We start from the raw sequence: 15,076 nt of genomic DNA, 5'->3' as shown, positions 1-15,076 counted from the left end.
TTTTAAAAATTATTTTCTTCAGTCCTGTTAATAAGCAAAAAACAACACACACACACATTCATTCTGTTAGAAAAAAGAAAATGTATCTTAGTTAGGAAAACCCACCTCTGGAAACTAAAGCGTTTTACATTAATAGTTGCAGAATATTTGACATAAAAATGAATTATTCTATAAGCACAAGAGATCTAGTGTACAAAAAATAATATGATACATGTTTTTAGATAATTGCTGTGGAATCACAAATCAGAACCTTTTTTGTATCCATAGGGAAGGTGTGTGGTGTCAATGCTGAAATCTCACAAATCAACGTGTGCAGTCAAAACGAAGCTTTATCTACCCTGTTTCCCCCAAAATAAGACCTCCCCGGATAATAAGCACAATTGGGCTTTTGAGTGCATGCGCTAAAATAAGCCCTCCCCTGAAAATAACCCTCCCCAAAAATACTGCAACACAGCAGCAGCCATGAGGTAGCCACGCTTGTCACCTCCTGCACCTCAAAAATAATAAGACCTTACCGAAAATAAGGCCAAGCACTTATTTCTGTCATATTTTCAGGGAAACATGGTACATTTAGCACTGGTTATCTCAGTGTATATATATATATATATATATGTGTGTGTGTGTGTGTATATGTGTGTGTGTGTGTGTGTGTACACGTACGTACTGAGATATATACTGAGATATATATAAACTGCATCACCTGTAAACTAGGAGGGAGCAATAAGAGAGAATCCCATTAGTGATTAAATTTATGTTGGAGTTGATTGACATGCTTAGTGCATCACTAATGCCAAGCTTGACATGAGAGCATGGCTTCTGGAAATCTTTCCAATCTCTTAATAGCAGTTCTGCCCTAGGTCATGTGACCAGGAAAAAACAGGCTTAAGAATGGAGCAAACTACAATCTTCTGAGCTATTGGCCAACTGCCTTTCCAATTGGGTCCAGCACATTTTCAATCTCAATTTTTCATTATATTTGGACTGCTAGATTAAAAAGAAAATGAATATTACTATAAAGATCCAGCAGGCAACAAAATCCATATTCTATGCTCAGAATTATGAAAACAGACCAGTAAAATGTTTAAATGCATATGCAATTCCAAGAACTATAGTTGGAACCATGACACATTTTTTTAGAAAACATATTTCTTATCTTTACTTTTGCCTGCATCCCAATGCAGGCAAACAGTACTCTTAATGGTAATGTGAGATACTTATTTAACAATGAGGACATTGTATGATAATGCATATAATCCATAAACTTATTAGCTACACGATATATTTGCATTTTTCAAGTATGTACCCTGGCATGTGTTAGTAATTTATCTTCAAAAGATTATCTTTAAAGAGATTTCAGTAAAATAACTTTAATGCTAGCCTAGTACAGATACAGAATCTTGGAAATTACAAGAAAAATCTCTGATCCTAATTGACAAAGAGCTTATTAAGGCTGTTTCGTAAATAATTTCAAAGATTTCTTTCCACCTGTGCTAAGATACTGCTTTTTGAGATAAGATATGGGCCATTCCGCTTCCTCCTCTAAAGAAGGAGTAAAGAACAAACAATGCCATTAGCAACTGAAGATAGTTGTGATAGTCTTTGGGTTTTATGCAGATGTTGCAGCAGAACATACATGTTGAATGTAAAATGCTGGTGTGACTCCCTCAACGAGCCATTGTTAAACCCCAGCAATCAGGTGGTTACAGCTCCAAAGGATCCTGGAAAAAAACAGATTATCTGAACCCTTTTCAATCAGGTTTTAGACCTGAATATGGAACAAAATTGGTTACACTCATGGATGACCTCTAGTGAAAGAGGGATGGAAGTGCTACATCCATCCTTATTCTTCTTGATCTCTGGGCAGTTTTTAATACCATTGACCATGGAATTGTTTTGGGCTGACTTAGGGAGTTGGGGATGGGTTACACAGTTCTGGGTTGGTTCACTGCCTTCCTCCAAGGCTGCTCTAAATCAACGTTGATAGGGAGCAGGAAGTCCACTTCTTGTCCATGCTAGTTATTCTCTCTACTACTTTTTAACATCTATATCAGGGGTGTCAAACTCACAGCCCATGGGCCGGATACGTCATATGCTGGCCACGCTCACCCCCATTTTAGTGAAGGGGACAAATGTCACAATACATCACGTGATGTGATGACACGTGTTTGACGCTGCTGATCTAGATGAAAGCCCTGGGTGACATCATCTGTCACCATGGGATAAGGTATCATCAGTATGCTGCTGATATCCAGTGGTACATCTCCATCACGGATTAAGTGAGTGATGCTATGGATGTTCTTTCATGGAACCTGGAGGCTGTGGGGGCCTGGATGAGACACAACAAACTTCGGCTGAATCCTAGTAAAATGGAGTGGCTATGGCTAGGGAGTCCTTTTGCATCCAGGAGTGTTCTGACCCCCCCCTCCTTGCTTGTTCACAAACGACAGTCAGACCCAACTTCAAAGGAAATGTCTATCAGTCCTGGCTCAAGCTGGCTGCGAGTGCAAAAATAAATGTAGATAAAGTCTCTGGCAAAAAGTTACACAGCAAATGCAAAAACAAAAACTCTTACAGCAAACCAGGTTTACAGAAAGCAAAGCACTTATCCAAGTGCCTCTTTGAATCACGAAACTGAACTGAACCCAAATTCCATGGGGAAGCCGGCCCTACTTCCGCCTTTCAGCGCTCCATCCATTCGTCACCCCGCTGCGCATCCTGTATCAGAAACTGTATGCTCACGGGATGATAAACGGCAGCGCAGGATGCAACGGGTAGAACAGTCCAAGATGGAAGCAAGTTCGCAGGGTCAGAGTTCTCCGATTTCCTAGGCAGGGCATCCGCCCTGGGATTCCACACCCCACGAATGCACGCTACATTGTGTGAACGGGGTATTACAGCCGCACAAACAGGCCGGTTGTCTGACACGATAGTTCGTTTGCTGAGGGACGGCCACAGTCCGCACAACCCTTCTATTCTTCTTGGGGCAACTCCCCACCAGGTGTCCAAGATCCCCACAGTAGAAGCACAATCCCTCAGCACGTCGTCTGTCCATCTCTGTACGTGACACTCAAGGTCTGACAGCACCCAACTCCATGGGCTCATCCCAGTCCACTGCAGTTTCTTGCTGAACTGGCATGCTGGTGGTCTCCTGGAATGCACGGTGAGGCCTTTGCCTCTGCAGCCGGGCGTCTATCCGGAGGCACAAGTGGACCAACACGTCGAACGTCGGTGGCCTGTCCACCCTCGCCAGTCCATCCTGCAAGGCCACAGACAATCCATCTTGGAAAGTGTCCATTAGAGCTGGTTCATTCCACGTTGAATCCTGGCCACACAGCCTGAATTCACTGACATAGTCTTGCAATGAACCACTCCCCTGCTGCAGTGACTTCAGACGTCTAGTTGATGTTTCCCCCTTAATAGGATCCTCAAACATCCATTTAAAGTATTGACAAAAACCCTGGAAGTCATCCAACAAAGGGCTTGGCTGAGTTAACAAGGGGGTAGCCCAACGGGCAGCTGTGCCTGAGAGCAAACTGATAATAAATCCCACCTTCTTCCGGTCAGTGGGGAAGTCATCCGCTCTCAAACTCAGGAACAGCTGGCATTGTCCCAGAAACGCAGCAAACATGGCCTCACTCCCATCAAATTTATCTGGCCTGGCTATTGGGCACTTCCTGCTTGGCTGGGTTTTTTTTGAGGCTCTGCAGCTGAGCAATTTGGTCCACCAATACCGCTATCTGTTGGGCCAGTTGCCTGTTTTCAGCATGTAATTGCTCCATAATTAAATAAATGGAGGTTTGTAGAGTGGCAGAAGTCAAACTGTTCTGACCCCCCTCCTTGCTTGTTCACAAATGACAGTCAGACCGAACTTCAAAGGAAATGTCTTTATCAGTCCTGACTCAAGCTGGCTGCGAGTCCAAAAATAAACGTAGATAAAGTCTCTGGCAAAAAGTTACCCAGCAAATGCAAAAATAAAAACTCTTACAGCAAACCAGGTTTACATAAAGCAAATCACTTATCTAACTGCCTCTTTGAATCAGGTTTACAGAAAGCAAAGCACTTATCCAAGTGCCTCTTTGAATCACGAAACTGAACTCACGAACAAACAAATGATGAACCACGAACGATGAACGACGTTGACTTCTGCAAATAAGGCGTGGCACCATCCGTCTTTTATCTGCAGGAGAAGACCCTAACGAGCAACAGCTGCTCATTATTCCTGCATCCCGACGCAACTCACAGCAAGCTTCTGCTGAGTCACAACATAGGAGTGTATTTAGCAATATAAAATCACTGCTATTTACTATAACAATAAATAAGATATATATTTCCAGCCTTCAGTGGATGATATAAATTTGATTGAAGAATGGTTTTTCATGTTATCCTGCAGCTAAAACATAAAACCTAAAAATAAACAACATTTCAGCACTTTTAATGTTACAGTTAATTAAAGCAAAAGGAATAATTTCCTAAATGAAGTCTGAGGCGCTCAAGAAGGGGAAGGGAGGGAGAAAGTGGGGAGCTGTAAGTCTCTGGAATAAGAGCTGTTTTAAAATATACATTATTCAGAAGGATGTTTTTGGCTTCAAGTTATTCAAAGCATTTGATCAGGAATCAAACTGTACAATGTACATGAGTTAATTTTATAAAAAAGGGAAGAAGGCAAAGAAAGCAAAATCAAATCAATTGAGAAAACAGGCATTTCCTGGGTGCATGTTTAAATCAGTTCACTCATCTTCATATATGAAGACCGCCTCCCCTGCAAAACAACATAGCAAATTGCATGATGCTAATAGAAAATCTGAAAACAGAAAATTGGTTATTTAAAGAATATTTTAGTAAAATAAAGACTTAATTAGCCTGTTGTGGCCTAAAAGACATATATGGGAAGACAGATAATATTCAATTAGAAATTAGAAAAATGAACAGATTCAAGAAGGAAAGATCGAGGATTTATTAATCTTAAGCAATAAGACAGTATTTCATAAATGCTAGAAAATAGAAAGTTCAGTCATTTTTTGCAAAGCATCACATTACAGCTTCCTATAATTTGCACAAGTGTTAAGTCTACTAACTCTCAAAAATATATATTAATACTCTATTAAAAGAGTACATCTATATATTCTTTAAAAGTAAAAATGAGCACATGTAATGATAGTGATTAAAGCATTACTGCTCAAAGTACCTGTGGTTAAGAAAACTGATTTGAAAATCAATTTATGAACAAATCTAAATTAGTGCTTATAACATCCTATAACTAGATATGAATGATCGGAAAATAAAGTTAATAATGCTCTACCAAAAACAATACTCCTGCATAGAGACAGAAAGCAAGCAACATACAAGACAAAATTTCCATTGTAATCTGTCTAGAAAGATGCCAAAGTTGCAAGTAGACCAAAAGCTGTTCCTAAAGGACAATACAAATTTCGCATAGAACCATTCCCATGATTCCATTCCATTAGGGTACCAGGAAGTCAAAGACAAAAATTTCTGATATTAGCAGACCAGGGCAATATGAATACTCTTCCTTTTTTCAACAAACATTGCCAAGTCTGCAATTAAACAAGTAGCGAACAGAAATAGAGACAGATCAGCTCTGTCACTCCAGAACACCAGTGCTGGAGATGTGATTAAATTCAGATTAGCCATTCTAGACAAACTATAATGTTTTGTTCTTCTTCCTCCTGTGCTGCAGATCTTTGCAATTGTTTGAGCACACAAAGCTTCTGGACACAAAGCACATTTATAAGAAAATTATAGTTTTTAGAGACGGAACTGGCAAGTTAGAGATGGCTGCTCATGCAGCTACGAAGAAGCTAGAAAGAATCAGAGACAGCATATCTTGGGCTGACTCACCCCCGGAAACAGTATTTCACAGCTGCAAAAATTAAACCAGCCAGAACTAAAACGGCAATGACAGCTCCTTGAAGGGAAAAAAATGTGATAACTTCAAATTCAAAATTATACCAATCATCACATACACACTCATGCCAATACTTTCAAAGTATGTTTCAGACCACCTTGCCCACGTCACATTGTATATACAGCGGATACCAAAAGTCAGGAACCACAGACAATTTCGTATAGAAATTACATTACGTGTTTGAATGAGTGGCCATTTTTTTCAACATTTCCTTATTTGCTGCATTACCTTTGAACACTTAGTAACATTTTCTCTGAAAATAAATAAATGAAATATATTCTGATTGGCCTTTGGGGGACTGACATTTGGTGCATTCCCTTATGTATGTAAAAACATCTGACTGCAGAAAAAAAAAATAGAGATTTGAATTGCTTTAAAAAGATGTTTCGGAATACACGGAAGCACATTTGCAGCATGCATATGAGATTAATTAAACTTCTACATTTTTAAAAAATCTGAGTTCATGTGACTGCAGAAAGGAAGCTTCAGATTCTGCTAAGCATTCCTGGAATCAGACGAAGTTGCTTTAGTTGTATATAGCTGCTGCTTTATGCTTGTACATATTCTGAACAGAATCTGAAGTTTAACATTCAAGAGAATTGTCAACCTTGAAGCCATCTTGGAATGGGGAAAGGGGGTGGTGGTGGAGTAGAGATAGCTGGGGAACTATGTAGCCAAAATAACATTCTTCCTTCTGGGAATCAAGGACACTCGCCAGCATCTGGTGGGGCGTGGATGGGAGTTATCCAGGTTTGGGATTGTGACATGATTGGGGCACGTGATGGTTGTGTGTAATGGGGGGAAGAACTTTGGGTTTTTAGTTGGGTGGGGAAAACCCAGAGAAACTCAAGAGTCGAGTTTTCACCAGCCATGCCAATATGATATGCCTAATAAATCTATACTTTGAGGAAGCCTCGGGGCTTTGATTTCATTCAGGCTGTTACTTGGAACCCTGACAAGAATCTTCATAGAAAAAAATGTCAAATGCAACGAAGGTATTGATAAATGGCAAAAAAACCAAAACTAATTACACCAATGAGTGGCAAACAGTCACACTGCACAAGAATAAACCAAACCAGAAATAGATAAATAAAGGTAGTGTCAAGGATTGTACCTTTAATATTTTCTCACTTTCCTGGTATCCAATTTAATTCAATAATAAGGTATGTGCTACATTTATAATAAAACCGGAAAAGGCTTAAGCTAGCCCATCATCATAAATAGTAAATTATTACTGTTAATATTGATGACAGAAGCAGAGAAAAGAAAAAGTGTGAACTTCTATTCTGTGCCAATGTGTTTCCTAGAGTAAATAAAAGTTTCAGTTTCTTTAAGACCCTCTATGGTGTGGGGCTGGGTAGCTAACAAATTACTTTCCTTTTATTGTTCCTGCCCATTGCACTTTTCCCAAATTGTTCCTGCCCATCCCTCTTGGATATGGAGTCAGTATCCATGGAAGATCCCTACCAAACAGCAGTTGCAATGGAAGATATGTCAATAAGAGATATTTTCAGTGGCCATTCACTGAGGGACAGCTTGTCCCCAATCAAAAATGGCTTGCAACTTAACGTTTTCAAAAATAATAAAAACTGATTTTTCCAGAAGGACTTTGGAAATTGATTACTGTATAGACACATGTGTGTGTATGCATGTGTGCATATGCATATGCGTGCATATAAATATATGTAAATGGTATAATTTTCTTATATGCTAATATTTGCTATATATTTATGAAATCTTAAAAAGGTGTATTTTGCTATTTTAATATTTGCAGCCCCCTGTGATCCATGAGAATTGAGGTAATAGAGTATTCATCTGAAAAAAGATACCTTAAATAATAAGCTTAATATGAACCTGGACTTGTTCCCTTTTTGAAGGGGGGGGAGGAGGGAGAGAGGGATGACAAAAACAGGTTTCCTTTTGGAATGACTGATTTCTGGAACAACCATATTTTTTTTTCTGTCTTTAAAGAGATTCCAGCTATAAAAATGACTCGGACATAAAGAGAAAGAAAAAAAAAATTGTGTAACCAAAATAATTTTTCAAGTTGAAGTACTCTCCCATGAGTTTAACTAACAAACAAACACAGGAAACAAAATATTTAAAAATAGCCAAAGCATGGGAAAAATTGTGACGGCAGAAAAAGATCTTGCCTTATAAGAAGGGGTGGGAGTCATTACCCCTTCTAAAGACAAAAAGAGAGGAATTGTGTACTAAATAGTCTGTGTTCATTTCTGTCAAACATTAAATGCAACCACAGTAATTCAGTCTGTAAGAACTTACCTATAGCAATTCCAATAGCAGTGCCAGATCCTAAAAGATAAGAGAATCCAAAGAAGTAACGTGATCAAAAACTTGAACATATTTAGTAAAAGTGAAAGAAAACATTTCTTTAGTTTTCCACTATTTTAATATACATGAACAGTAAATCCATGTTATTCCCTTTTTGGGTAAACAAATTTACTCAAAGCACATAAAAAGTAAAAAATATAAAGCAAAATAAATAAAAAAGATAAAATATGATAATTAAAATGATTAAGCTAATTATGCCAATAAATTTCACTACTTGCCGTATCCTTCTATTGTCTATATTTTCATTCATCAATACTGTTCTGATAGATTTAGTTTCATTTAGAACTTCAACATCTTTCCCACTTTTTCAGTTTTGCATAGACACACACACACACACACACACACCTAAAAAAGGGTAAGATATTGATGTTCTAAAAGAAGGTGTCTGAATTTGAATTACTGAATTACAGTGTTTTCTCGAAAATAAGATCCTGTCTTATATTTTTTTTTGCCACCAAAAAAGGAACTAGGTCTTATTTTGAGGGGGAGATGACACTTGCATGTGTTGCCCCTGCCTCCTATTCGTTGTCAGAGGCCTTCAGGAACTTTTTCTGCAGCCGGCAGGCCTTTCCTGAAAGTCTCTGCAGCCAATAACAGAGCTATGGATTGATCCAGAGCTCTGTTATCGGTTGCAGAGGCTTTTAGGAAAGACTTATCGCCCTTGCCAGCTGCAGAAGAAATGGGCCAGCAAGGCAGGTGTCGGGGGTGCGAGGCCGGGTGTGCGAGGCCTGACTGCAACTGTTCGCAGGTAAGTAGTAGGGTAGCTCCATTCCCCACTCCAGCTTAATTTTTTCCCCTTATACCCTGGAGTGGGTGGGGTTCTTAATTAGGGCTTATTTTTGAGGTAGGGCTTATATTGGATGCACATGTAAAATCAAGCTAGGACTTACTTTCAGGGTAGGTTGTATTTTCAGGGAAACATGGAATTAAAATTCATTTGAAGGTGACTGAATTATGTAATTTGTTAATTTATTATCTTTCACAGAGATTCCAAAAATATTTCAGGACTTTAAGTACAATATTGCACATATATTTTGAAGTATAGGACTGTACAAGAAATTTTGAAATACATTAGTATGAAATTGGCCAGAAATATTTAAAAAAGGATTCCTGAATAATTCATAATATCCCTCCCTCTCTTCTATCTCTCATATTTCAGAGAATTTAGAGAAAATTATTTCAGAACAAAAAAACAAAAGTGACCTCTTATAGAAATGCAAAAGTTAGTCTAAATAATTACTTTCCATCATCAATACTTTGGGGTTTTACCTGATCCTTCCTTGGTTGTTGTTTGAGTTGTAGTTGGGGGCACTGCAGTTGCTATAAGAAAAGAAAGAGGTTTAAACTAATATAATATAATATAATAAATATAATAAATATATAATATAATATAATAAATATATAATATAATAAATAAATATAATAATAATATAATATAATATAATACAACACAATACAATAAAATATAATAATATATATTAACATACGTTATAAATAAAATTCTGCAAGAGTAAACTCAATCAGTATATTAACAGGATCTAGCTTAGTCAGAACTAAGCAAAGAAAACATATCAACACAAAACCCAAGGCATGGTGGACCAGTGGAGGCAATGGTGGTGAGAGGGAATGCACGCTGCTTTCACAAATGCAGCTTTGCGTGCATGCACATGTTCACCCACACCTTCTGCAGCCCTGTTCTGAATTGGCTATGGTCTAGAACTGAGCTGTGGGGCGAGGGGTAGGGACCCCAGTATACACAGCAGTTTATCAAAATTTTAAATTTGCCTTTCTTTTTTGAAAACGGGTCCACCGAGCCTGAAAGCTTGGAGACTGCTGATGTATATACTTTTTTAAAAGGGTTTCACAACTTTTTTTACAAGAAACAACAGTCTACACTGGAATTCACATTCCAAGTTACATGTCACAATACAACATGCACTTCATAGACGAGGCAGAAATTGGATGTAAAACAGAAAACAGGTACAAATATAAAGCAATATTCGTCGTGCCAACCAAAGAATGTGCAAAAGAACACTATATTAGTGATACTTAGAAAGTTAAAACACATCATCATCTGTAAAGACATATAACCACAGATATCCATGCATACATTGTGTTATCGTGTTTCCTAAGTCAGAGGAAAAAAAGAACCTCTTTGTTTCTCCCATATTTTTGATTGTTGTGAACTGCCTAATTATTGAGAATTGGGTTGCATACACATTTAATAATTATTTTTATAGTTCAGTGACATGCAGTGAGGTTTATGGCTGGTGAGACAAAAAGAAAGAAAGCAGCTTTTGGCTGCTGTCAAGAAATAGGCTTTTGGCTGCTCCCGGTGGTATGTCCGCCATACACACACACACAAACACACCCAAAGAATCCCAGACAGACAAACAAGGAGCTTCCCCACCATGGGCTTTGTTCCTAACTGACAGCGGGCAAAGGGAATAAAGAGAGGCAGTAGCGAGGCTGCCTTTTGTGGGGAGAGGAGGAGCTTTGCCAATCGCGGAAAGATGCCCTGAGGCTGGGATCTAAGGCGCGCTTAACTAGGCGAGGAACTTCTGTGGACCTGCCGGGGCGTGGCAACTGAGGAAAAGAATGGAGGGGAGGGTGGGCGTGCGGAGAAGAAGAAGCGTGCCGAGCTGTCATTGGGGCTGCTGAAGCTTGCGAGGGAGATCTTGAAGCGGAGGATCCCAGGGCTGCGGAAGCGGGGCTTTGATCTGGTGATTCTGGGATCAGCGTCCACGAGGGATTGGCAAGGATGACCGGCACTTTTTTCCTCAGCCCCAAACTGGGTTTGAGTCCCAGCACGCCTCTTGATCGGCTGAAGAGAATGTGATCCAAAAAGGAAAGGAAAGTGTCTGAATTAGGACAGGCAAAGACGAGAATTCCCGCTTGAGGGAAACCCGGTGGGTTTAAATTGAAGTTCGCCTATTCTTCGTGGCAGCTGCCCTCAATTAGGCATCCCATCTAATTCAAAATATCTTAATCCATTAATTGGCCATTTTAATGGTGGACATACCACTGGAGCGGCCAAAAGCCTCTTTCTTGACAGCGCTTGACAGTGTTGTTGGGGCCCAGGGATCAATTATCCCAGAAAAATGGCCAATTAATGGATTAAGATCTCTTGAATTAGATGGGATCCCTAATTGAGGGCAGCTGCCACAAAGAACAGGAGAACTTCAATTTAAACCCACCGGGTTTCCCTCAAGCGGGAATTCTCGTCTTTGCCTGTCCTAATTCAGACACTTTCCTTTCCTTTTTGGATCACATTCTCTTCAGACGATCAAGAGGTGTGCTGGGAATCAAACCCAGTTCAGAGGAAAAAAGCGCGAGACATCCTCGCCAATCCCTCGTGGCCGCTGATCCCAGAACACCAGATCCACAGCCCTGGGATCCCCCGCTTCAAGATCTCCCTCGCAAGCTTCAGCAGCCCTGATGATAGCTCAGCTCACTTCTTCTTCTCCGCACCCCCCGTCCCCTCCATTCTTTTCCTCAGTTCCAAGCGCTTTCAAGAAAGAGTAAAGCTGCCTTTTGTAATTGACTGATGATGAAACTGTGAATGCCAATGGTGTTCAAGTGGTGTTCCAGCTGTTTTGGGATTGCACCCAAGGCCTCTACTATGATTGGAACTACTTTTGCTTGTTTTTGCCATAGTCATTCTATTTCTATTTGTAGGTCTTTGTATTTAGTTATTTTCTTTAGTTCTTTCTCTTTTATTCTGCTGTCTTAAGATACTGCCACGTCCACTATCCAAACATTATTGTCTTTTTTATTGACAATTGTTAAATCTGGGTGTTATGTGTCAGGGGCCTCTCTGTTTGAATTCTAAAGTCCCACAGCAATTTGGCTTCTTCATTTTGAATGGTTTTCTCTATTTTACGGTTCCATCCGTTCTTGCTTGCAGGCAAATAATATTTCTTGCAGATTTTCCAGGGCACCATTGTTGCTACTTTATCATGCCGTTGCTTGTAGCCAGTCTGTGTGATCTTCTTGCAGCAGCTTACAGAGTGATTTACTGTTTCTTCAGCTTCTTTGCATAGGCAGCACTTACTATCTATTGCTGTCTTCTCAATTCTGGTTTTGTATGCATTTGTTTTTAAGGCTTGGTTTTGTGCAGCCAGAATTAGTCCCTTGGTCTCTTTCTTAAACTTTCCTGCTCTTAGCGGTTGCCAGGTCTTTTTATTATCTGCTTTCCCTGCTATTTTTTAATGTATTGTATTGTCTTCCCATGCCTCCATTCTGTTCTTCATTTGGTCTTTTTTTGTAGGCCAGTTTGGTCTCTCCAGTATTCTGTAAGCTTTCCTGGTATACTAATTTCTGTGCATCTTCTTCACTGTCCTTCAGATATTCTTCCAAAGCCCTTTTCAATCATCTGATGCACTTGCAACATTCCATGCCCACCTGTTTATCTTGGTAGTTAAGAGTATGTCAATGTCACTGTGAAGATGAAGGGCATAATTTACTGTCATTATTTTTCTGGTCTTTCCATCCATTGCTTTTAGTTCTGCTTGAGTCCAGTTCATCATTCGCGCTTTGTATGTAATGACTAGAATTGCCCAGGTGTTAATTGTCTTGATGGTATTTCCTCCACTGAGTTTGGACTTTAAGATCTTCACTCTCGATATTTTCACCTCTATTTGTTTTTACACCAGTGTGCTTGATGTAGTCAGCTTGAAGGATACCCAAGTATTTGTACTCATCATCTTCATCCAGATTCTTGATGTTATTTTCATAGGGAACTTTGATTCATTCAGTTTTTTTCTATTTTTCCTTTTAATAGCAATAGCAGTTAGACTTATATACCGCTTCATAGGGCTTTCAGCCCTCTCTAAGTGGTTTAGAGAGTCAGCATATTGCCCCCAGAGTCTGGGTCCTCATTTCACCCACCTCGGAATGATGGAAGGCTGAGTCAACCTTGAGCCTGTGAGATTTGAACTTCCGAACTGCAGATAGCAGTCAGCTGAAGTGGCCTGCAGTACTGCACTCTAACCACCTCGGCTCTTTTTAATGGTGAGTGTGGCATATTTGGCCAGTCAAAATTCCATTGCAGTGTTCAGCAGAGATTCTATTTCAGATGTGTTTTTCCATTTATCCAGATCATCCATCTAAAGGGGGTGGGATAGTCTTGCAGATGTTTTTGATGCAATAAATGATAATCATGGGCTAAGTTATTCAATATTGTTGATAGAGGAAATAGTGCAATGATATATAGTAGTGGTGGTAGTGAATCTCCTTGAAATATTCCTCTCGATATTAACCTCTCCCAATCTCTCACCATTGACCTGCAACTGTGTCTTTCATTGTGCCACTGATCTTTGCACAAAGCTTCTAGTGTTTCTACTGAGTCCTGTTATTTCTAAGCACTTGATTATCCAGTCATGTGGCAGAGAGTTGAATGCCTTTTTGTAATCAATTCATGCTACATTTAAATTGGCCTTTATTCTCTTGTACGTTTCCAAAACTTTCATGTTGTTGTTTTTGTTATAATTATTTAAATACATTCTCCTACTGACATAATGCATTCTCTGTTTAAAAAGAAAAAGATTAAAATGTATACAAAGTATAAGCAATTAAAGCAGAAGTTAACAGGAACAATTAAAAATAATTGTATTGAGTCAGATTTCATGATGGCTGATGAAGAAGGTGCCTCACAGAATTTCCTCCTTTAAAGCCTCAAAGGAACCAAAAAGGCAGAAGGAAGGTTAAGGGGAAGAAAAAGCTGATAATGTTTAGAACATCAAAGAAAAGCAAGATGCAGAAATACTCTCTAAATTAGGCCTTCTGGGAAACTCTAGACTTAAAGGAAGTCCAAAAATCCCTAGCAATGATAAAATATTTCCAGTAAAAATGAAACCAGGAATGCCAGCTACTCTGTTCAGCTACTCTGAATGCCCTCTGAGTTAAGACAACAAAAGTTGGTATTATTGATGATGTTTAGCTCATATTTGGCATAGTTTTAGAGTAAAATTGAAGAGCAAAAATGTTTTGTCATGGAGAACTCCAGCTGATATATATTATAATTTCAGAGATGTGTGTAGAACCACCATTATTATTTTTCTTGAGAGGTTTAGGACACATTTCCCCCCTTAAATTCCCCCCTCCTGGAAAGTGATTTTGTTTGCAGGACTCCAGATGTACTTAGGTTTTAAGGTTAAGGTTCAGTAAAGAGATTCTGTCAATTGTGTTGTACGAAAGTAGAAAGCTGAATTCTTGTAGCTACTTGCAGAGTTTTGGTAGACAAATCACATAAAGCAAAGCTACAAACATTGCCACAGCTTCCATAGAGAGACTGCAGATCCCAAGAGTTACTATCACTTGTCAGCTGTTGATATATATATATTTATATAATGATTATGCTGGTTAATGAAAACTAGAAAGAAAGATCCAAATAGCTTTATAGCCAGAAATAAACAAAGTCAAAACAAACAGAAGGATAGTGCTTTTGAGTCACTGAGAAAATGAACCAATTATTTAATGTTAACTGACTGTAGAAAGGGACTGTAGAAATATCTAATGGCAAAATGTTGCTTTGCAGTAAGATCTTTATGGCAGTCAGACAGATGTTTTGACTGGGTTTGGCACTTTTGTCCTCCTACAAATATTCCTTGATTTATCACCACAATTAAGCTTAGAGTTTGGGTAGAAAGTAGTAACAGTCATTATGGAAGGTACGCCATGTGACCGTCTCGCTGAACAACTGTAATCCTGGCTCTCCCAGGTGTGGCTTTTGCCAGGACTTGTTTATTATCTTCTTTGCGTATTTTTTTAAATGTACTAGCCACTTTTGCCTTGTCT

General features: G+C 39.1%; 1 protein-coding gene across 3 annotated transcripts in view; it reads right to left on the bottom strand.

The window, feature by feature from the left end:
- Positions 1-15,076, bottom strand: part of LOC116508918 (zona pellucida sperm-binding protein 3 receptor-like) — a 42,862-nt gene that overhangs the window by 978 nt on the left and 26,808 nt on the right. For 2 of the 3 annotated variants that reach the window (XM_032217733.1, XM_032217735.1), the window contains 3 exons: positions 9,548-9,598; positions 8,210-8,239; positions 5,860-5,926 (listed from right to left, as the gene is read on the bottom strand). In XM_032217733.1, the coding sequence (XP_032073624.1) occupies positions 5,860-5,926; positions 8,210-8,239; positions 9,548-9,598 (148 nt within the window). Of the gene's footprint in view, positions 1-4,195; positions 4,405-5,859; positions 5,927-8,209; positions 8,240-9,547; positions 9,599-15,076 lie in introns of those variants that run through there. The other variant, XM_032217734.1, reaches the window with a different exon arrangement.

Source organism: Thamnophis elegans, chromosome 5, assembly GCF_009769535.1.
Source record: "Thamnophis elegans isolate rThaEle1 chromosome 5, rThaEle1.pri, whole genome shotgun sequence".
In the NCBI taxonomy this organism is placed as follows: Eukaryota; Metazoa; Chordata; class Lepidosauria; order Squamata; family Colubridae; genus Thamnophis; species Thamnophis elegans.
This window is presented reverse-complemented; position numbering and strand designations above follow the sequence as displayed.